This window comes from Strix aluco, chromosome 10, assembly GCF_031877795.1.
Source record: "Strix aluco isolate bStrAlu1 chromosome 10, bStrAlu1.hap1, whole genome shotgun sequence".
NCBI classification, from domain to species: Eukaryota; Metazoa; Chordata; class Aves; order Strigiformes; family Strigidae; genus Strix; species Strix aluco.
The window spans coordinates 19759588-19777896 of record NC_133940.1 but is presented as its reverse complement, the minus strand read 5'-3'; the positions used below and the strand labels follow the sequence as shown (position 1 = coordinate 19777896).

The following is an 18309-nucleotide window of genomic DNA, read 5'->3' as shown; positions in this document are numbered from 1 at the left end:
CCCTCTCCATCCCTCCCCACCCCGCAAGAAGGGAGTTTTGCCAAATCCACTAGAATTAGGGTGGAAAGGAAGCACGCTGAATTTGTACGGGGAGAGCTCGGGCTGCCAGTTGCTCGTTTGCTGTGCCTCCAGCTCTGTCCCATGCTGAAACATCGTCCCTGATAGAGAGAGGCAAGAAAACCTGGTGAAAGGGCTGCGGCAGCCGCTGCAAAGTGCATCATGTACCTCTGGTTGCTGGCGGGGATGGGGTGGGGAGGGAAGGGGACAAGCTTTCCCAGGCGGGCGGGAGGGTGCGCTTGCCAAAATGTCCCCACCCAAAGGAACGTGCACTGGCTGTGTCTAACTCCCCACGGGTGCGAGCTGACGTGGGCTTTTGCTAGCACACCCACCCTCTCCCCCCTTTGGAAATTTGGCCCTTGGAGTCTAATACATCATTGTTCTGCTTATAAATGTACTAAGTGTTGAGAATGTTTTGGTTTTTTCCTTAATTATAATTGTAATTGGCTTTTCCCCTTCTCTCTTGTTTATTTTTTTTCCCAACGCTGTCTTGCTTTGCACTGTGATTGCATGCTGCGCCCCGATGTGTCCTTCATGACGATGTCACATGGCTTGTTGCTGTGATTCCTGCCACGCCCCCAAATCCACCACATGTTGCCATGGTTACATTTAAAAAAAAAATAAAACAAAACAAAACAAAACAATATATACGCTCCACCCTCCCGTATGTCGCTTCCATGGTTCCCTTCCGAAAGTGCCCATGATGCACGGTGCTACGCCCACCACTGTGTCTGCAGCAACAACTCCTGCCACCAGCGTCCCCTTCGCTGCAACAGCTACCGCCAATCAGGTTTGGCCCTTTCAATGGCTTTCTTTCACGTGTTCAGATCTCGAGGACCGGGCGAGGGCCGGATCCTGCGCGGGGCCGAGCGCCTTCCCGACCTGCTCGGCTCGGCGCAGGCTCGGGCACACAGAGGCAGCGTGTGTGTGTGTGCGTGTGTGTGCGTGTGTGTGTCCGGGGATCGGTGAGAGGGCACCGGCCGGTCCTGCCATGTGCGGGGTGGGCAGCGAGCCCGGCCGGAGCGTAGGGATGGGCGATTGGCAGGGGTGCAGGCGCTTCTCCAAAAAACACCTGCCCCGGGTCCCAAAAAATGGGATGTAAAACTCCTGACCGTACTGTCGCACAAGACCTGCAGCACTTCTGCTTTCAGTCTCAAGCAGAAATACCACCCCGAGCATCCTTCCCCGTGGTATTCTGGCATGTCCTCTCCTGGCTGGAAAGTGGAAGTGGAAACACAGAGTGACCTCCCCCCACTGCAAGATTGGACTCTTAAAAACTACTGAAAAACCCCAGACAACCAAAAACCAAAAAATCGGGGGCGAGGCTATGAAGTCTGAAGCTTATTTACACCAGTAGCGTGTCACCCATCCCTACAGAAATGACTCTGGATGTGCAGTACGTGCCGTTGTAGCACTGCCATAAGTGTACAGGATTTCATGCATGTCTGCCGAGCCATAATTCTCTCCAAAACTTTCCTCTGAAGATACTGAGTTGTGATGGCTGCTTCCGCACCAGTCCTGAACTGTATATGCACAACCTGTCCTAGTGATGCTTCCTGATAATTTGGTGTGCCACAACTTTTCCCAGTTAGACCAGAGACATTTCAAACACTTTCTTTTTCCCCCCAGTACTAATTTTAGTATTTTGATTTGTCATGCTCTCAGGTTTAGAGCTATTGCAAAGAAAACAGGGTGTCACTTTGTTCTGTAGGAGGCTGTTAGCCATGCCGAAGGTCAGTAATATCTCAGGGGGCATTCTCTAGTCTTTTGCTAGTTCTAGGTCACAAGGCTTTCAGTAGAAGTTTTGCCTGCATAAGTCCTAGGCAGTGTTTTACTGCTTGCTGTAGGGATTGCTAGTCTTTTTCCGTGCTTTGTTGTTATTTTCAGGTAGAGCAGGTCTTATTCATACTTGTATTGGTCATGAGAAGAAAGCAGAAATTCCTGTGCAGCGTTGCTCTGTGGCTGTATGAGTCCTGTTTCAGCCAGATAGTTTCAGGGCATTTCTGTCTTACTTATAGTCTATGGAGTTAAAATCCCAGTACAATCACCAGTACTCCACAAGGCATCAGTAGTGATGCAGCTACATTGTACTTAACGTGTGGCAAAATATAGACATCTTGGGAATGGATCCTGTTTTGTAAGACACTGATGTACTTACTAACCTGATACTGAAGACAGAATGAGCAGCCCGATCTCAAAACAATGTTTTAATGTGTTGTGTTCTTTGTTTTTTTTGCTGTAGATATCCCAGTTATCAGTAGATGAACTGAGTAGCAGCATGTTTGTTTCACAGATGTAGAAGTTCCCAATAGAACAGTAAGTTCCTTTTCGGTATTTCTCTTTACGGTGGATTGCTTTGTACAAGGGCACTGCATCCCCCAGAAGGGGGGCTGGCTCAGGCAGAGGGACTGAGCCTGCAGGACCCCAGTGGCTTCACACTCTGCCAACTCAACAGAAATTCAGCGGTTGCTGCACAGATACAGACCAGCCCTGTGGTTTATAACAAGCAATGTTTCCTTGTGTCTAAAATACCTGTTTTACGGTGTTTGCAGCCTCCCTTCTTGCATCCCTCTGAGTCTGATGGCTGTGTTTACAGGTTACTCTTGCTCTGCACGGCTCCCAGCTGCCTGCAGGTGCCTCAGGGATTTGCACTATTGACGGTAAAGACTGCTCTGGTAATGAGTCAGCTGAAAAGGTGTAACTTCTCTTCTGCTGTTAGTGGCATATTTCCTTTCCTGGGGTAAGCAGGATTGGTCATCATCAGCTGCTGTGCATCTGCAAGGCTGGCTTGGTCTGAGCAAAGATCTGCTGTTCAGCTGCAGTGGGGGCCTGGCTCGTGGTGGGTTTCTTCAGAGGTCCTTGTATGTGTTTAAGACCAGGATGAATGCCACAAGCAACATATCCTTCACCCTGCCTGCAGATCCTGGGCTTCCCTAGGCTGCTACGTTTTTCTGAGTGGGAATGATGGAGGAGTTTGTCCTTTTCTTTGACTTACAGAGTATTATTTTACAGCTATACCAGCAGTGTCATTTTTCCATTGCTTTTCTTTGTGAGTGTTAGCTGATGTTCGTGAGAGAAAACCCCTTGGGGGTTTCAGTTCCATCACTGTTTTTTTTACCCCAAGAGAGTAAAGAGCAGTTCAGCCAATTCAACAAGAGGTCACCAAATTTTCCCAATGCAGGCCATTTAGTATACACAAGATACACAACCCATTTCTTCCTTGGGTCATGTATTACAGGCAGGTACTTAAATGCTGGAAATTAATTTGGCAAGCAACTCTAATGATATCTTTAGCAATTGACAAAAGTTACTCTGACCTTAATGAAGTACCATATGTATAAATGACCCACTAACTGTGGCCGTGGACCCCTGTTCATGTCGGGGTGAGCACCAAGCTATCCCCGTTAGCGAAAATGTTCTGGGTTAGAGGGTGTACTGCTCTCCCAAACAACAGACAGACAGACGTGACACCTGACATGTTAACTCATTTCCATAACACATGCAAAACAGCCTGTTCCACCCGATAAGGAGATCATTTGCATTGGAAGAGTCTCATTCTTTAACTCTTTGAGATTGCTTTCAGCATTTATTTCAGAAAACTTCTTTTTCTGAATTCTTTTCACTTTCATGTGTGTTTGTGTGCTTAAACTCGCACTGTCAATAGTTTGTGATTTCAGAGTAGGTGAGGAACTTCCACGGGATATATTTCTTTAGTAAATAGAGAGCACAGCACAGTCTGTCGAACAAAGCATCGACTGTGCTCTTAAGGACCGTGAAAAACCTTTGCTTTAAAGACATAGGGTCAACGTATTGAATTTGATGGGATTTCTTGGGGATCAGGCCACTGGGCGTGGAGAGGGTCTGGGTGGGACAAGGAGCCTGTTCTTCATGAGGGCAGTGTGAGCACGTGTGTGAGCCACCGCTCTGCCAAAAGCACTTGTCCTCTTAACACCTCGCAGACATGAACCTCCCTCAGAGGCTGGTAGAAAAGGGCTATGTCCCCCAGCATCCCCAGTGCTCACAGACCCACCAGCAGCCATTTTCATGCAACAGTATTTGTGTTTTGATCCCATTCCTGGGTATTACCCCTCTGTGTCTGTGCATAAACTAAAGGTGAGCAAAATCTCTCGAGGACACATCATTTCATGCTACCACCTGAGCATGTGAAATTGTGCATGTGCTCAAGTGTTTTGTCAGACAGAGACCTTGGTTGACACTCTGCAGTGCTGAGGGGCAATTCCCAAAGCTGCCCTGAGTGGGAGTTGGGTAATTGAAACACTTACAGCTCTGGCAAATGTTTTTCTTTTCCTCCATGGTTGATGAGGTCCTGGTAGCCAGGCTGGCTAGCCTAACTCTGCAGGAAACCAGATCCTTCAGGGGAGGATTTTCATGAGTACATCCCAAGAGGGGCAGTTTGCTCCCAGAAGTGGGTCCCCTGAGCACAAGGTTTCTGTGCCTGCGTTTTGTCTCTGGGCCCAATTCACCTTTGGCTCATGGCTCCTTGGGATCAGATTTTAATGTGACTATCTGTGGCTCTTTCTGAAGGAGACAGGAGCTAACAGGGGTCAGGGATTCCTTTGGCCCTCTGCTTATTTCACTCTCTACCTGCTATCCTGTCCAAAAATAAGACTGTTATTCGCCCACCTCCCTCTTTCACTAATTGTCTTGTCAGTGTGTGTGAAGTGCACTGGAAATGGAAAGCCCTAAGTGCAGATTAAAGCGGATGCCAAGTGTGTTATTAGCAATTTCACCCTACATCAGAAAATTAAGGGAATGTTTTCTCTCCGCAACATACTAATGACAACCTCTTGGGCAAAGCAGTGAGGATGTAAATGTATCTTATTAGAATAACTTTTATTAAAATATAGATGTGTTTCTCTCTAACTTCTCACTCTTTCTTTGTTGTTGTTTTGTCTTTCCCCTGCAGCAGACCATGTTGAAATTCTGAACAGTAAAATTATGGAGCACCAGGACTTCTTGGTGGGAAGCTGCGCATGGCCTTTCTGTATATATCCCCTTTTCCCTCTATCGTTCTCTACCACCTCTACAGTAAGCCTGTTGCAGCCTACATGTTAACCAAAAACTGATCAATGGGAATGTCAAAAAAAAAAAAAAAAGCACTATAGAAACAATTAACAAACAGCGCTCTGTTATATGAGATATACAAGTAGGAAATTATAATAGACTTTTATAACACATTACTTTAACACACTTAATCATTTTATGACTACCATCCTGATAAGTGCATCTGCACAGCGGACTGTTGGTTTACTGTATACTATCGATGGATAAATGTTTGTCTTGTTTTTGAAGTGTTATCTTACTGTTTTGTTTACATCATAGTCTATTGATTTGTTTTAAAGTGTACATCATTATCAAGTATACTCAATACCATTTTTTCATTATTGTTATGTCTTAAGTTTTCATATACTGTAGGTTTTATGGGTTTTTGTTTGTTTTTTACTAAAAATGTTATTGTGGGAAACAGGAATTATGTGCTTGAAAAACACGACACAGGAATGTTCTGCCCTTTGCTGGATTTTACTGTTAATGTCAGCTAAAGTTGCTTGTGTTAAATGCTCCTTTTATCATGTAAAATTTGCCTTCAGATAGAGTCTCCAAATTTTTAGTACAAGTAATATGAAAGGACGGCTGTAATTTTAGTCCAGTTCAGGGTATTACTTTCAATACAATGAGCTGATTCTGGAAACTTTTGGAAAAAAACCCACAAAAGCCCAGGTTCAGTAAGGGGACAGGAATGATTTGCTCAGACGGTGGTAAGCATCAAGGGATTTCTGCAGTTCTGTTGTCCATTGAAGTGCATTCTCAGCTGCAAACGGCGCACAATCTCTCTTGCTGTTCTCATGGTGCCGTCAAAACAAAAAAAAGGTGGTGAAGTGAGACAGCTTCAGCTGGGCAAAGACTCATTGCGTTGGAGAGGAGCAAATGCCAACCGTTAGCTGGAGTGGGCCCATAGCCATGGCTTAGCCCAAGCTGGGTAATAGTGTGCCCAGGGGCTTGTCTCCACTAAACGCGCTGAAACATTTTGGCCTGAAATCTTACGTGGCTCTTCTTGAAATTTTGTCAGCATGCACTGATTATTTAATCACCATTTTCCATAAGTGGGTGATTTTTTTCCCCGTGATCTCTGGCCCTTTAAAGCAAACACATTGGTAACAAAGCAGAAGAAAGCTCAGCATAAGCTTTCTACCACAGATAAGCATTCATCTTAATGGAGCTCCTGTAGGTCAGTGGATTTATTTTGGCACCTTCTACTTGATCAAGAGCAATGTTTGCCACACAACAAGGGCTAGTTCTCAATACCTCCTTTTCATACGCACGAATAAAACAATTTCCAGCCCGTGCACCCTGGACAGCCCCGCCTGTCGTTACGCTGCGTTGCTGAACAATCTGGCTGCAGAATGCCATTTTGGTTGAGGATACAGCCAAATTCATCCCTGTCATAGCTCTACAGTATCATTGGCATTATGGAAGAGATGGATTTGTTGCTGTAAATCCACGAACTCCATAGAAGGAGAAAGAGAATTGTTATTGAAACGGAGCAAGAGGCCAGCTCCCAGTGTCTGGAGGGCCGGCCCTCCCGAGCTCACAGTGGTCCTGTAGGGTGCCAAATTCTGACAGCCAGGTCTTCTTTTCTTTTCTGAGTTCCTTGGCATTGGTTAGAGACTTTCCTTGCCCCCTCTCCTCCAGTGTGAGTGCAGATAGTTTGCTAGATGTGTATCTCCACAGTCCACAAGTGACGGAGGGGCGTTTGGGGCACAACCAGTGCATCACAGAGTAGGGTCTGACTATCTGCCTGTGGAGACTCATTCATAGCAAGAACCTTTGAAGAGCCCAGCTCACAAAGGCCTTGTGCCAGAAGGAATCTCTTCATTCACTTCAGCAAGCTTTGAACCAAACCCTGAGACGGGGGGAAAAACACCCCCCACCTCCAAGGCCCTCCTTTATGAACCCCGTGTTTTGACAGTTGCTTGTGTTCATAGATGTTCCCCAGCCATCAGCGTTCACAAGCAGCAGCGTTGCCTGAAATCAGTGACTCTCATTTATATTGGTGACCGCATACCTGTTCTTTTCACCACTGAGTTTCTGTTTCCCAAAACCATAACATTGTTAGTGGAAAAAGTGGATTTGAGTACTTCCTGTTTGAAATTATTTGTGTATCAAAAATGGGTTTTGCACAACCTGTGCCAGTGCCTCAACAAAGAACAGAGCTGATCTTCTTAAGCCAGAAAGGATGCATTCAAGCTTGTATGGCTTTATGAGTTCAAGGAGGTTGGAATTTTTTCAGTGCTAAATGGATTTTTGTATATCTTGACACTTTGATGTAACCTCCTATTTTATTTATCGACTTAAACATCTGGCATAGATGTGCATAGAATGTAAACCTAGAATACAGCTGTTTTCATGTCACATTTAAAGCACTGAAAAAAAAAGCGTTTAAGGATTATTTTTTATTAAAGAGGTCCAATGAGGGATGTTCAGGGTAGTTATATTAGGTGCCACAACAGTTTTTATATTGCTGGCAAATTTAGAGTTAATTTGTAAATGAGTTTAAGGAAAGAAAAGCTTGAAGCACTAAACTTCACCAAATTCAAAACAATCTCGGCAAAAATGCCATTTTGAGGTAGCACTATTTAAACTAGTTGTGCAATGACTTGCTCTAATTTTCTTTGTTCAAGAAAGAAAAGAAAAAAAAAAACAGTCGCCAGACTATAAATTTCCTAAATAGACTATTACAAAGTCACCGAGCTAGTTAGTGACTCTAAACAAATGTCATAAAAGCATGAATATCATCCTTTATTTGACAAGAGATGTATGTAAGTTTGTTTAAATCGATATAATTTTAGTGACATTTTTATAAGCTTCCCACTTTCCATGAACCTATATTTTTTATTTATCCAAAGTTATTTCTCTTTGTCCATTTCTCTCAGCCTTATGCAAACAATATGCAAGAAATGCTGAAACTTGGATAAAACGGGTCATGCAGAGGGAAAATGAAAGCTGAGATTGATCATTTTCACAAAAAAGGTTGTTAGTAGTTTCAATAAGAAGTACTACTACTAAACTGTAACATAAGCAGACAATAAAAGAGGGATTTAAAATAAAATGGATTCATAAAACTATTAAGATTATTTTTGTTAAATACAGTGTTTTTAGTAATTTGGAACATGATTTCACAATCAGCCGTGTTTTTTAGTTGGAAATTTCTAGCTGATGATTTTTGACTGTGTATTTTTGCATCGCGATGTTCTAGAAACCGTTACCTCCCTGGCCAGCCCGCGCCGGCCCCCTTCCCGAGCACTCCAAAGCGCTTTCCCTCTCTGCCATCCCTCCGTGCCGTCTCGCACCACGCTCGGAGCGTTCCCGGACGGCGGCACCGCCGGGCCGGCCACCGACCGCAGCCGCGCCGGCGCTCCGGGTTGCGGCGGCGGGGTCCTGCCGGCGTGCCGGTGGCGGTGGACGTCCTGCCGGAGCGGGGCTGCCGCCGTCGAGGTGGCGATGGAGATGGGTATGTGTCTCGTGGGTGCGGCTGGCCGGAGGAGGAGACGCGTGTGCCTGGCGAGATGTCTTCTCCTCCGCCTCGCGGGCTGCTGGCTGGCGCGGTAGAGTAGCTCTAGGACACGTGGGTACACAATGATTGAGAAACCGGAGTCCTCGTTTTGTTTATCCCTTGTACATTTCACAGACATGAAAATTGAAAAAGGTGAAATTTATGAGGAAAATCTAATTTCCCATTCCTGTTGAATGGATTTAGTTTGATATTGACCTGATTTTACCATGTGCCTGTTGAAGGCCTTAGAGTATATACTGTATGTTAAAGACTGTAATAACTTTAAAAAAAAATAGTTGATAGCCTAATCCAAATGTAAATAGAGCTACAACACATTGTTACTAGGCTACAACGCATTAATTCATGTCATATATTTTCATTTCTCTACCATTAGTTTTTAAGGTTTTCATTATTGCTTTTTTTGATATCTTTAGTAACTAATGAATTTAATTTTGAAGGAGAGTTAGAGAAAGTTTAAAATTTTTAATACATGTATTCAGCCCATTTAGTTATATTCTAAACCAACACTGAAGCATGGTAAGGTATAGAATACAGTCCATAACTAGTTTGTATAGTTTACAGTTTAAGAACAAAATTAACTTTGTATGTAACTCCTACAATGATAGATTCATTGTTAACTAATTATATTAAGTTGTTGTTGCTATGGCAACAAAACTACAACATGGCTACCTTTGTATACATTATTTGTGAAATTTTCACATGTAAATTAAAAGTGATGTGTAACAGTATGAGCTTGTTAAAGGTACAGTTCGATACTGTCAGATAAAGATATGATTGAATATTTTTAAAATCCCAAAGTCCCATGTGAACGCTGAATTTGTGTCTTTAAGGTCACTTTTTCAGTCAAGAAGTTTACAACACATGGATTTAGAGTCAGGTTTTATAGCTTGTAGAAATTGTTGTGTGGCAAGGGTTATTCCACAGTATTTTCACTTCAAAAACACGACAGCCTGTATTTACAACGTAGTGACCGGTCTTGCTTTCATTTCACATTCATTCACACAGGGGGAATTCAGAATTAATCCGTTTCAGTACTGTAGCTCTGCCTGCAATTTTCTTTTCTCCAGAAATTGAGCACTCGCGCAATTACGTTATGATCAGGGCTAAATAATTAAGCATATAACTATTTTAATACTAATTTATATTAGCAAAAACTGTACATAAGAAAAAAAATATTGTGGAATGACCCTGTAACAGTGTTGAAGATACAAATATGCTGCAGTTAAACTGATTCAGTTAGTGTACGAATGTGTGAGACACACCTTTTTTGCACTTATGTACATAGTCCACGAAAGAAATCCTTGGAACTTATTTTGAATATAAAAAGTCTGTAATAATACAGGAAAAGTTTGTAAAAGAGATAGGTATTACTAAGGCTTTGAAAAGGAGGAGTTTTTTGCTATAAAACTTATCTGAAAGCATGATGTTGCTTTGCTGTTGTAAAAGCTTTGTAGTTTGCCATAGCTTATTATACAGCAGACTGATAACAGGTCAGCTCCAACCTGCAGCACAGAGAAATGGGAAACAGTGCTTAATTAATTAGTAAGGTCACTAGCAAAGATTTGAATTACTTTCTTTCTTTTTTAATCGGCCTAGATTTTCAGACACACCCTAGATCATGTCTCTGATAGGTTGTGTTCTCAGTGAATCCTATTAGGACTGATAGGTCCGTGGCAGCATACACACAGTTTTCCTAGCACCTAATCCTATTTCTAGCTGGAAGTGTTTATCTGTTAGAGGTGACTGTCATTGCAGCGAGTGTTTTAAATCCCAGAGGGAATTTGAAATGTCGCAACTTACTGATTTTTGTTGTCGGGGGTTTTTTTTCCACCCTTTTGAGGCAAGATAACAAAATGGAAGGGACTGGTGAGCGGTGGATGGACAGCGGTGGTTTTGGTTTGTCTTGGGCTGGTTTCCTCTTGCTGTATGACAGCTGTGGTGTTCATTCAAGAGAGCCACGTGGCAGCCTGGTGCTGTCTGCTCAGATGGCGCTGCTGGAGGAGTGTTGGGGCAGGGGGGTGGAGGCTGGTCGTGGCAGCGTGGCCAGCTTCTGGCTTAACAAGCCCCACTGAGCTGCCGCTAAAGGAGAGCAGAGCCGTGGTCCCTCAGCCTGCTGAGCAGCCTCTTCGTTCCCTTTCCGCTGTGTTGGTGGTGCTGCCAGGGCTCTGCAGTACCCAGGGGGATTTTGGAGAAGCTGAAGCGCCTGTGTTGACCCATTTATTTTTGATTGGAACAAGTTGTGTGGGATTTTTTTTTCGCAAAACCCAAGCCCTAGATTTGCTTCAGAAAGGTCACTGGTTTTGCCACAGAACTGGTGGGTGGTGGCACCCGATGTCACCGTCTCCCTTTCCTGCCCATTCCAGGGTTGGGGACTGAGGTGTCACTGCCAAGGGCAAGCCCTGCTCTTCAGCCACTGCTGCTGGAATCTCTGAGGTTTCCAACTCCTCGTGATGCCAGCCCACATTGCACCACGGGGTTTGTTTAAGCAGGTGGTTTGCTGAATTGGAGCTGTAGCATCATGTGGTCCCAGTGTCTGTAAAATGGGGAAAAATCAGGTGATGCTTCTCTTCATGGGTGTTATAATAACCTAGGTTTTAATATGAAATAATCAGCTAATTCTAGCCACCGTGCTATTAAGGCTTCCCTTTGCTGTAATCAATTTCAATAATCAAACTCTTTCTCATTTCTAGGATTATGAGAGAAAAATATTTTGCACTATGTGAAATGAATCGTAGCTGGTCAAACTTCTTTTTGTTGGGGTAGGAGCATGATCATGACAACACTGCTAAAATCTTTGCTAGTGATCTTTACTGACATCCTCTATCATCAAAAATAACTCTATATGCCTCTCAAAAGAGATATTTAAACATGCAAAAATAACACAACTATTAAATAAAATGAAGTTATTTTTCCAAACACACAACAGAGAGAATTACCTGACACCGAATTACAAGGTTCCAGTTCTTTATTACTGTACACAGATGCTATTTGATAGTGGTGGAAGCCAAATGATTTTGTTGCCATGGCTTTTGTATCCTAGCAGATGAGGGGATGATAAGACCATTCTTAGATTGGATTATGGGATTTTTTTTTTCTTTCCAACTAGCTTTGTTTTAATTATATTTTTATTTTTAATCATGAAAACGAACCAAGACTCCCCACACTACTATATCACCTGACAACAGATCACTATTTTTTTTTAATAGAGAGTTGTATTTTAGGCAATCACTGAAATCAAAGAGAGAATGTTCTCCTAAATTGTCAATTTTTAATTTAAATATATAAAAACATTTATACTGTACTGTGTAAAGTAGATCTTTGAAGCACATTCTTCTTTTCATAGGCATTTCTGGTAAAACAAAGTAAGGGAAACATTAGATATCAATTTAATGGTATAGTTTAGAAAATATATACAAACGATTACAGTTAGCCCTGTGGAATTGTAAGAAATTAAAATATCATCAGATCCAGACAGGCATAGACTAATGCAATATTTCAGTTCCATAACATGATAGTTCATTCCCTCAACTGCTACCAACAGGGTGTACGCTTTGAATTTATTTTTCTTTTTGCCACGTTATATTGCTGTAGTGCTTGTACGTGCTTTAGAAATGTGCATAATGCTACTCATTTTAGTATGTTACTTCTATATTGTTATTGTTTATTTTTTGATCTTTTAATAAAGTGTATAAAATTCTTGGTTATGTTTTTTATGGATCCATATCTACACATTAATAGGAGTTTACTTTAAAAACTTTTAAAGTTCCAGTTTATTAGTCCCAAACTTCAAAGGTTCTGATGTAAAAATAATAACTAATGAATTTGATTCAATGTTATATCTAAAGTGTAGAACAACAGAATAAATTTCTTTCCAGAAAATACCTTCAGTATTTTGAATTCTGTAGCCAGTGCCTCCTTTTTATTGGATGCATTTGGCCTATCATATTAAAGTTACTAACACAAGAAAGACATTTGTATTTTAGAAAAATAAAAAGTAAAACTTTCCAGATGCTGCCTTTTGGTTTCTCTTGTGCCTTAGACCTTCTGAGACACATGTGATGTGGTATGCTTGGTTTGTATTTTTCCATGCTTCCTTTCTGACCCTATCTGTGTTGTGATTAGAAAGGAGATCAGAGCTGTGCATTTGAAGATAACCATGAAGAATAAATTAACTATCATTCAAAGGCCTGCAGCTTTTGTAGCACAGTGATGTGTGTATTAATTTTTCTCTTTCAGCATTTGTGTCAGATAACCGCTTTGAATGTCCCAGTGCAATAATACAACAGTAAGCTCCCTTTGGCAGCGGCCTGGATTCCCCAGCTCTCCTCCAAGTGCCCGGCTCATCCCTGGGCTGCATGGCCGGGCTCACGCCTCCGGCTGGCACAGACTGGGGATGCCTCTCGCCACGGCACGGAGCAACCGTGGCCAAGCTTGGTCTAGACTTCTGCAAGAGAAAATTGCTTCTTGCCGAGTTTGTCTGTCCCTTCTGTAACGTTCCATAGATTTAGAGGTAAGAAAATTGCTCAGCAGCGTTGCTGCCTGTGTGCCAACAGCATTGCTGTAAAAGGGGGCTTTTACACTTAAACTGGCTTGAGATCACCACTCGCTCACTCAAAACTTTAGCTTTTACCAGCCGGTCTCAACACACGTTGGGTCCAGCTGGAGGCACCGAGCCAGGGAGTGTGGCTGTGCCGGTCTGCAGCATCGCTCATCTCATGGGCGGCAGAAGACGAGATCAGGAAGCCCCTGAGGACGTGAGTAATTGAACTCTGCTAACGTCTGAGTGGTGTTCTGGCCTCGGCACCCACGCTGCTGCCACCCGGGGGACACCACGGGGGTGGGTGAGCCCAGATGATGCAACCAGAGGGGTTTGATGCCAACACCAGGGAGGGGAGCGCAGCATAGGAGGGATCATTGGCCATTTTCCCAAAGGAGTTCGAGAATCTGACTCAGGGAAAAATTAGGAGTTTGAAAGTAAATATTTCAGGGGATGCAAATCTGCTAGAGCCGGTAGGGACAGGAGCAGTGGGGAAGAGGCACGCTGCAGGAACAAGCTGTGCAGGCACTGCTCCTCCCCATCACCCTTAGTAGGACAAGCTGTTGACTTTGAGAAACGGCAGACTGAGCCCAGGACAAATTATATAACTGTTTCTTTTTCATTAGCCTGTTTCCCTGACTTCTTGCAGGTTAATTGACTCCATTTTTGTGTCAAGGCCACTTAGAGCTTTTTTCTATAAATGACTCCTACCTTGTCTGATGGCACAATTAAATGCCAGAATTTTTTCTAAAACAAAAAAACCAGGGAACTGAAACTTTTCTAAGCAGTGGATGTTGTGGAAGGATGGGATCCTTCCTGAATGGTTACTCATGCCAGCTTTTCTCTGGTTTGCTTTCTCTGCAGGAAGGGGACGGGAGCTTGCAAGGGATGCTTCACTTGGAGCTGTGGGGAGGGCTGAGCCTTGGCTGCTTGGAGACACCAGCTCTACTCAGGAGAAGCATCCGCTGCAAGGAGAGTTGGGGGTGGGAGTCCCACACCAGCACCAAAACTCCAGAGTAGCCCATTAACAAGAGACTTTAAATTGTGTTTCAAGGCCAAACAGCATCCTTGGGCCAGGGATGTGGGATTTCACCTGGGGCCCATTTGCAGAAGTCACAGGAGGAGCTGCTGCAAACCACTTTATAGATGAAGTTGGATTAAAGGATCTAAGCAAACTATATATGATAACTGTATTTAGGGCATGTGTCATCTGGAAATATTGCAGCACCTAGCCTATCTTCCTCCCCACTGGGGCACATTTGTGCAGGAAAGCCAAGTTTAATAAAAAAATCTCCATTTAGCTCTTTGGCTGTTGAAGCTTCAGTGAGAAACATGGAGGAAAAAAATCTATTCAAGGCTTGCTTCATATTCAGATGCCAGTTTTTATTCAATCTGGACTTAGTGCTGGATAAATAGATCACTTTGATCTATTTATTATGAAAAAAAGGAGAATGGAGAAATGTTTGGCTAATGCCTTGTGAGTTGTGGATGTAAAATATCCTCTCCAACACAAGCAGCCAGTTAACCCTTCCCAGGCGGGGTCACATCAGAGCACAGGGCAGCTTGAGGAACTGCCTCTACCCTCTCACCTGTGCTCCAAGCTGTTACTGCAGACAATGGACCAGTGTCACCCCTTCCAGCCCAGGTGGGACCCTGCCTCAAGTACATCTGTGAAATGGCAGCACATCCCAAAAAAGGGATCCCTGTGAAGGGCCTAGGAAGGCTCCGGGGTGTCTGTGGGCAGGGGGACCTGCACAGACACAGAAAGAACTGCAGCCTGAAGGCCATGGGGAAGGGCTTGGAGGAGCAGATGCCCAGCAAGCCAGCTCTGATGGAGTCCCAGCCAGCCTTGGCTCAGCTGGAAGGTGTTTGCTGCAAATGCCTTTGCCCTTTCCTCCTCATTTTGCTTTTTTCAGGGTGGCTCTGCCAGTCTGTTCAGCAGCTGTGTGCGCTATCCTCTCCCCGGCTGTTCCCACTGCCCTTGCCCTGGATCCAAAAGTGTAAATCCAGCCCCGGGGCGACAGCACTGCGACACCCGTGCTGGCTGCCGCAGCGAGGATCACCGCAGCCGGGCAGGAGGCCGTGGTGTGATGCTGCTGCGGTGTTTATCTCTTCACAGCTGCAGCTGAGTTTCGCAGAGGTATTTCTGCTTTGCTCCACGGTGCATGTAAAATATTTGCTCGTAAATGTTATCTGCGCCTTCCCAAGGGAGCTGCTGCCTTTTTCCCCTCTGCAGCCATCGCGTGCTCGAAGCCTGTGTTTATAATCGATGCGGCTTCTGATTTAATGCTTTATGCTACCATAATTCAGCTGATCTCCATGGCAGTGTTTCTGCTGCAGCTTCTGTATGTCCCGCGCATGCCATGGCAGCTGGCGGAGGGCTGGCTTTGCGGCCGTGTCCCTGCTCACCCCGCAGCCCCACCAGCCCTCTGTTATGCCCCCGTGCCTGCAGTGTGGCAGCACCCGGATGCCTGGAAGGGTTCCCACTGGCTCCTGGTGATCGTACCAGGGTGCCAAGGAGCACTGGGTGGTGTTTTGGGATGAGCCATCTGCACTAAAGCGAAGGTGCTTGTGAATACTTTGCAAAGTTTCTGGAAAACACCTGTTGAAGGAAAATACTGTTTGCTTTCCCCTGCAGAAACACAAGCCTGAATGAAAGCCAACGGCCATCTCGCCCCAGGGGGTGAGCCTGCCCGAGGGTCACATTCTGCCACGCAGAAAAGGAGACACAAGACACTGCCCATTAAACCATCGCTGTTCTCAGAGCCAGTGTGTGGCGGCGCCGAGGCAGGGGTAATGCAAAGGTAAGTCTGTATATTTGCTGGGTGCAGGGTGCTGGCAGCCACCCCAGCCCTGTGATGTCTGGGCGTGCGGGAGGAGCGGGTGCTGGCTCAGCAGCTCCCCTGCTCTGAGCATCCTCTGGGGTTTGGGAGCTGGGTGTGCCCAGTCCTGTTCCCCTGGCCCTGTCGTGCCCTGCAGTGGGGGCTCGGGGCAGGCAGGGGCAGCATCTACAGCAGGAGGACAGGGGGTGACATGGGGAGATGGAATTACACACGTGGAGATGCTACTTATGCTATTGCAAAAGTCAAGGGGATTTTGGAGTGGGTAATGAGGGCAACCTGGGGCTCTGGGCTGGGCAGGATGAGGCCTTGGAAGACTTTTTAATTCCCCACGTCACACAGTCTAAGGGTGGGGGCTATGGCTGGATTTGGCCCAGCGAGGTTGGGCAGACGGTGGCCTGTGCTGAGGAGGGAGGTGGGCTGCAGTACCCCTCACCAGGCTCTCATCCATCTGCAAGCTTTGCTCAATTATGGGAAATCCTTTAAGCTTTCGCATTAGTGCTCTATTTAGGTCTGCACTGTATTAGGGCTTGGCATGGGGAGCAGAGTCAGATTTCTCACTTAATAAAAAATGTTTTAAAGGCATTTGTCATTGTGGGCCTGGCGCCGTGAGCCAGGATGCTGGGGCGAGCGGGCTGGGTGCTGCGGGAGGTGAGGGTGCTGGGTGCTCCACGACCTGCCACACTTGGCCCTGGCCAGGTCCCATCTCTGCCTTGCCTGTACTCTGCCATGTGCTGCCTGCACAGCTCTTGCACCCACAGCCAGCCCCATGCTCCCACCCTGAGTATTGGGGCACTTGCTGACAGGACAGAAGGGCCAGGTCTGCCCCGATTCCCCACCCAGCCCGGGGTCCACACAGGGTTGTACATCCCAGGGCTGCAGCCAGTGACCTCCTGACCCGTCTGCATCAGCTCAGCCGTGGGCAGAGCCCAGCTGCCCTCCCACGAGGCTTCGGGGCTGCCGTGCTGGCAGGAGGCCCGTCCTGCTGGCAGTAAATGTGTCATCAGATGGTGATAAGGGATAATGAGTCACGAACGCCCACTGCCAGCCAGCCTGGCCGGTCCTGGTGCAGGGCTGCAGCGCACAGGCAGGAGCGGGCAGAGCTGATCTGCTCCAGTCCGAGCTGCCTCGCTTCTCCTCTGCCTCTCCCCACCTCCAGCCTCATCAAACTGCTTCTTCCACCAGACACCGAATGCTGGAGCATCCCTCCGGCAGCGCTCACCTGGGGCTGGGGTGACAGCTCCGCTCCCCTGGTCCAGCGTGGGGATGCAGTTGTCCCTTCGTACCCCTGCTTGCAGGTGCCCAGCAGTGCCACAGCTCTGCCCACCACTGCCCGACAGCTTGGCGAGGATGGTGCTGGGGGGCTGCCTGTCGAAATGTGGGTCCCCTGGACTGCAAGTAGCTGAAGCTGGGGCTGGGCCAGCTCAGGGTGTGTTGCCAGGAGCAGGAGGAGCCTCTGGACTCCCCTTTTTGGTGTGGGTTTTTCCTTTAATCTGGTAATCGTTGAGGCAATGGAGTATTCGATCCAGACTTTGAGCTGCTGGTGGTGGTGTCTGTGGCAAACATCCCATGCTCTTGTGGAGGGCAAAGCTCAGCCCTCGGCTTGCGTTAGCAGGTGGGTGAAGAGCCCTCGAGCACCTTCCCTCCCTGCTCTGCCCCACAAGCAACACTTCGGCACTTTGCTCCTCTCCTAACTCTGACCTGTGCAGCCATGCGAGGGTCCTGGCCCAGATGAAGCCAAGCTTTTGCACCAGACTGTGGCTGTTGCAAGGACAGGAGACAAGTTATGTTGTGGCTCAAATGACATCCCCTGGGCAAGCCCAGTGTGAGCGCGTGTGGCAGCCCCACAGCCGGGGGCTCGGCCAGGAGCCCCAGCAGCCACCCTCCATCTTCCCCTTCCCTCCAGACCTGCCAAATGAACAGGAAAAGCAAAATTTTGCAGGACCCTCATGGATCTGATGCCAAACCAACCCCATGAGCAAAAGCAGCCCTAGCACATCCTCTCCCAAAACCACCACTGAGGTCCCCAGGGAGGGCCCCAACCTCAGGCAGAAATCATCCTGACGGGGAAAGCTTTTATTTTCTTTCTGGTTTTGTCTTCTCCAGGGCTGGGCTTGATTATTCCTTTCAGCAACACAAAGTGCTAGAGAGCCTCAGCAGCCAGAGATCAATTTTCTCTGATCTTGGCGCAACTTCTTTATGCATAGGGAAGTGGCTTTTTTCTCCCCCTTCCCATTGTGCTGAGACTTGACGGGTGACGCCAGGGATGGTGGTGGCCGCCT

At 46.2% G+C, this 18309-nt stretch overlaps 1 protein-coding gene across 18 annotated transcripts in view; it reads left to right on the top strand.

Annotated features, from left to right (window-relative positions):
* MBNL3 (muscleblind like splicing regulator 3) overlaps positions 1–12654 on the top strand; it is a 96861-nt gene extending 84207 nt beyond the window's left edge. For 14 of the 18 annotated variants that reach the window (XM_074834683.1, XM_074834692.1, XM_074834686.1 and 11 more), the window contains 3 exons: positions 753–847; positions 2300–2373; positions 4985–12654. In XM_074834683.1, coding sequence (XP_074690784.1) covers positions 753–847; positions 2300–2356 — 152 coding nt within the window. In that variant the 3' untranslated portion in view covers positions 2357–2373; positions 4985–12654. Of the gene's footprint in view, positions 1–752; positions 848–2299; positions 2374–2653; positions 2798–4984 lie in introns of all 18 variants that reach the window. The other 4 variants (XR_012624527.1, XR_012624525.1, XR_012624524.1 and 1 more) reach the window with 3 other exon arrangements.
* Positions 12655–18309: the final 5655 nt, after the last annotated feature.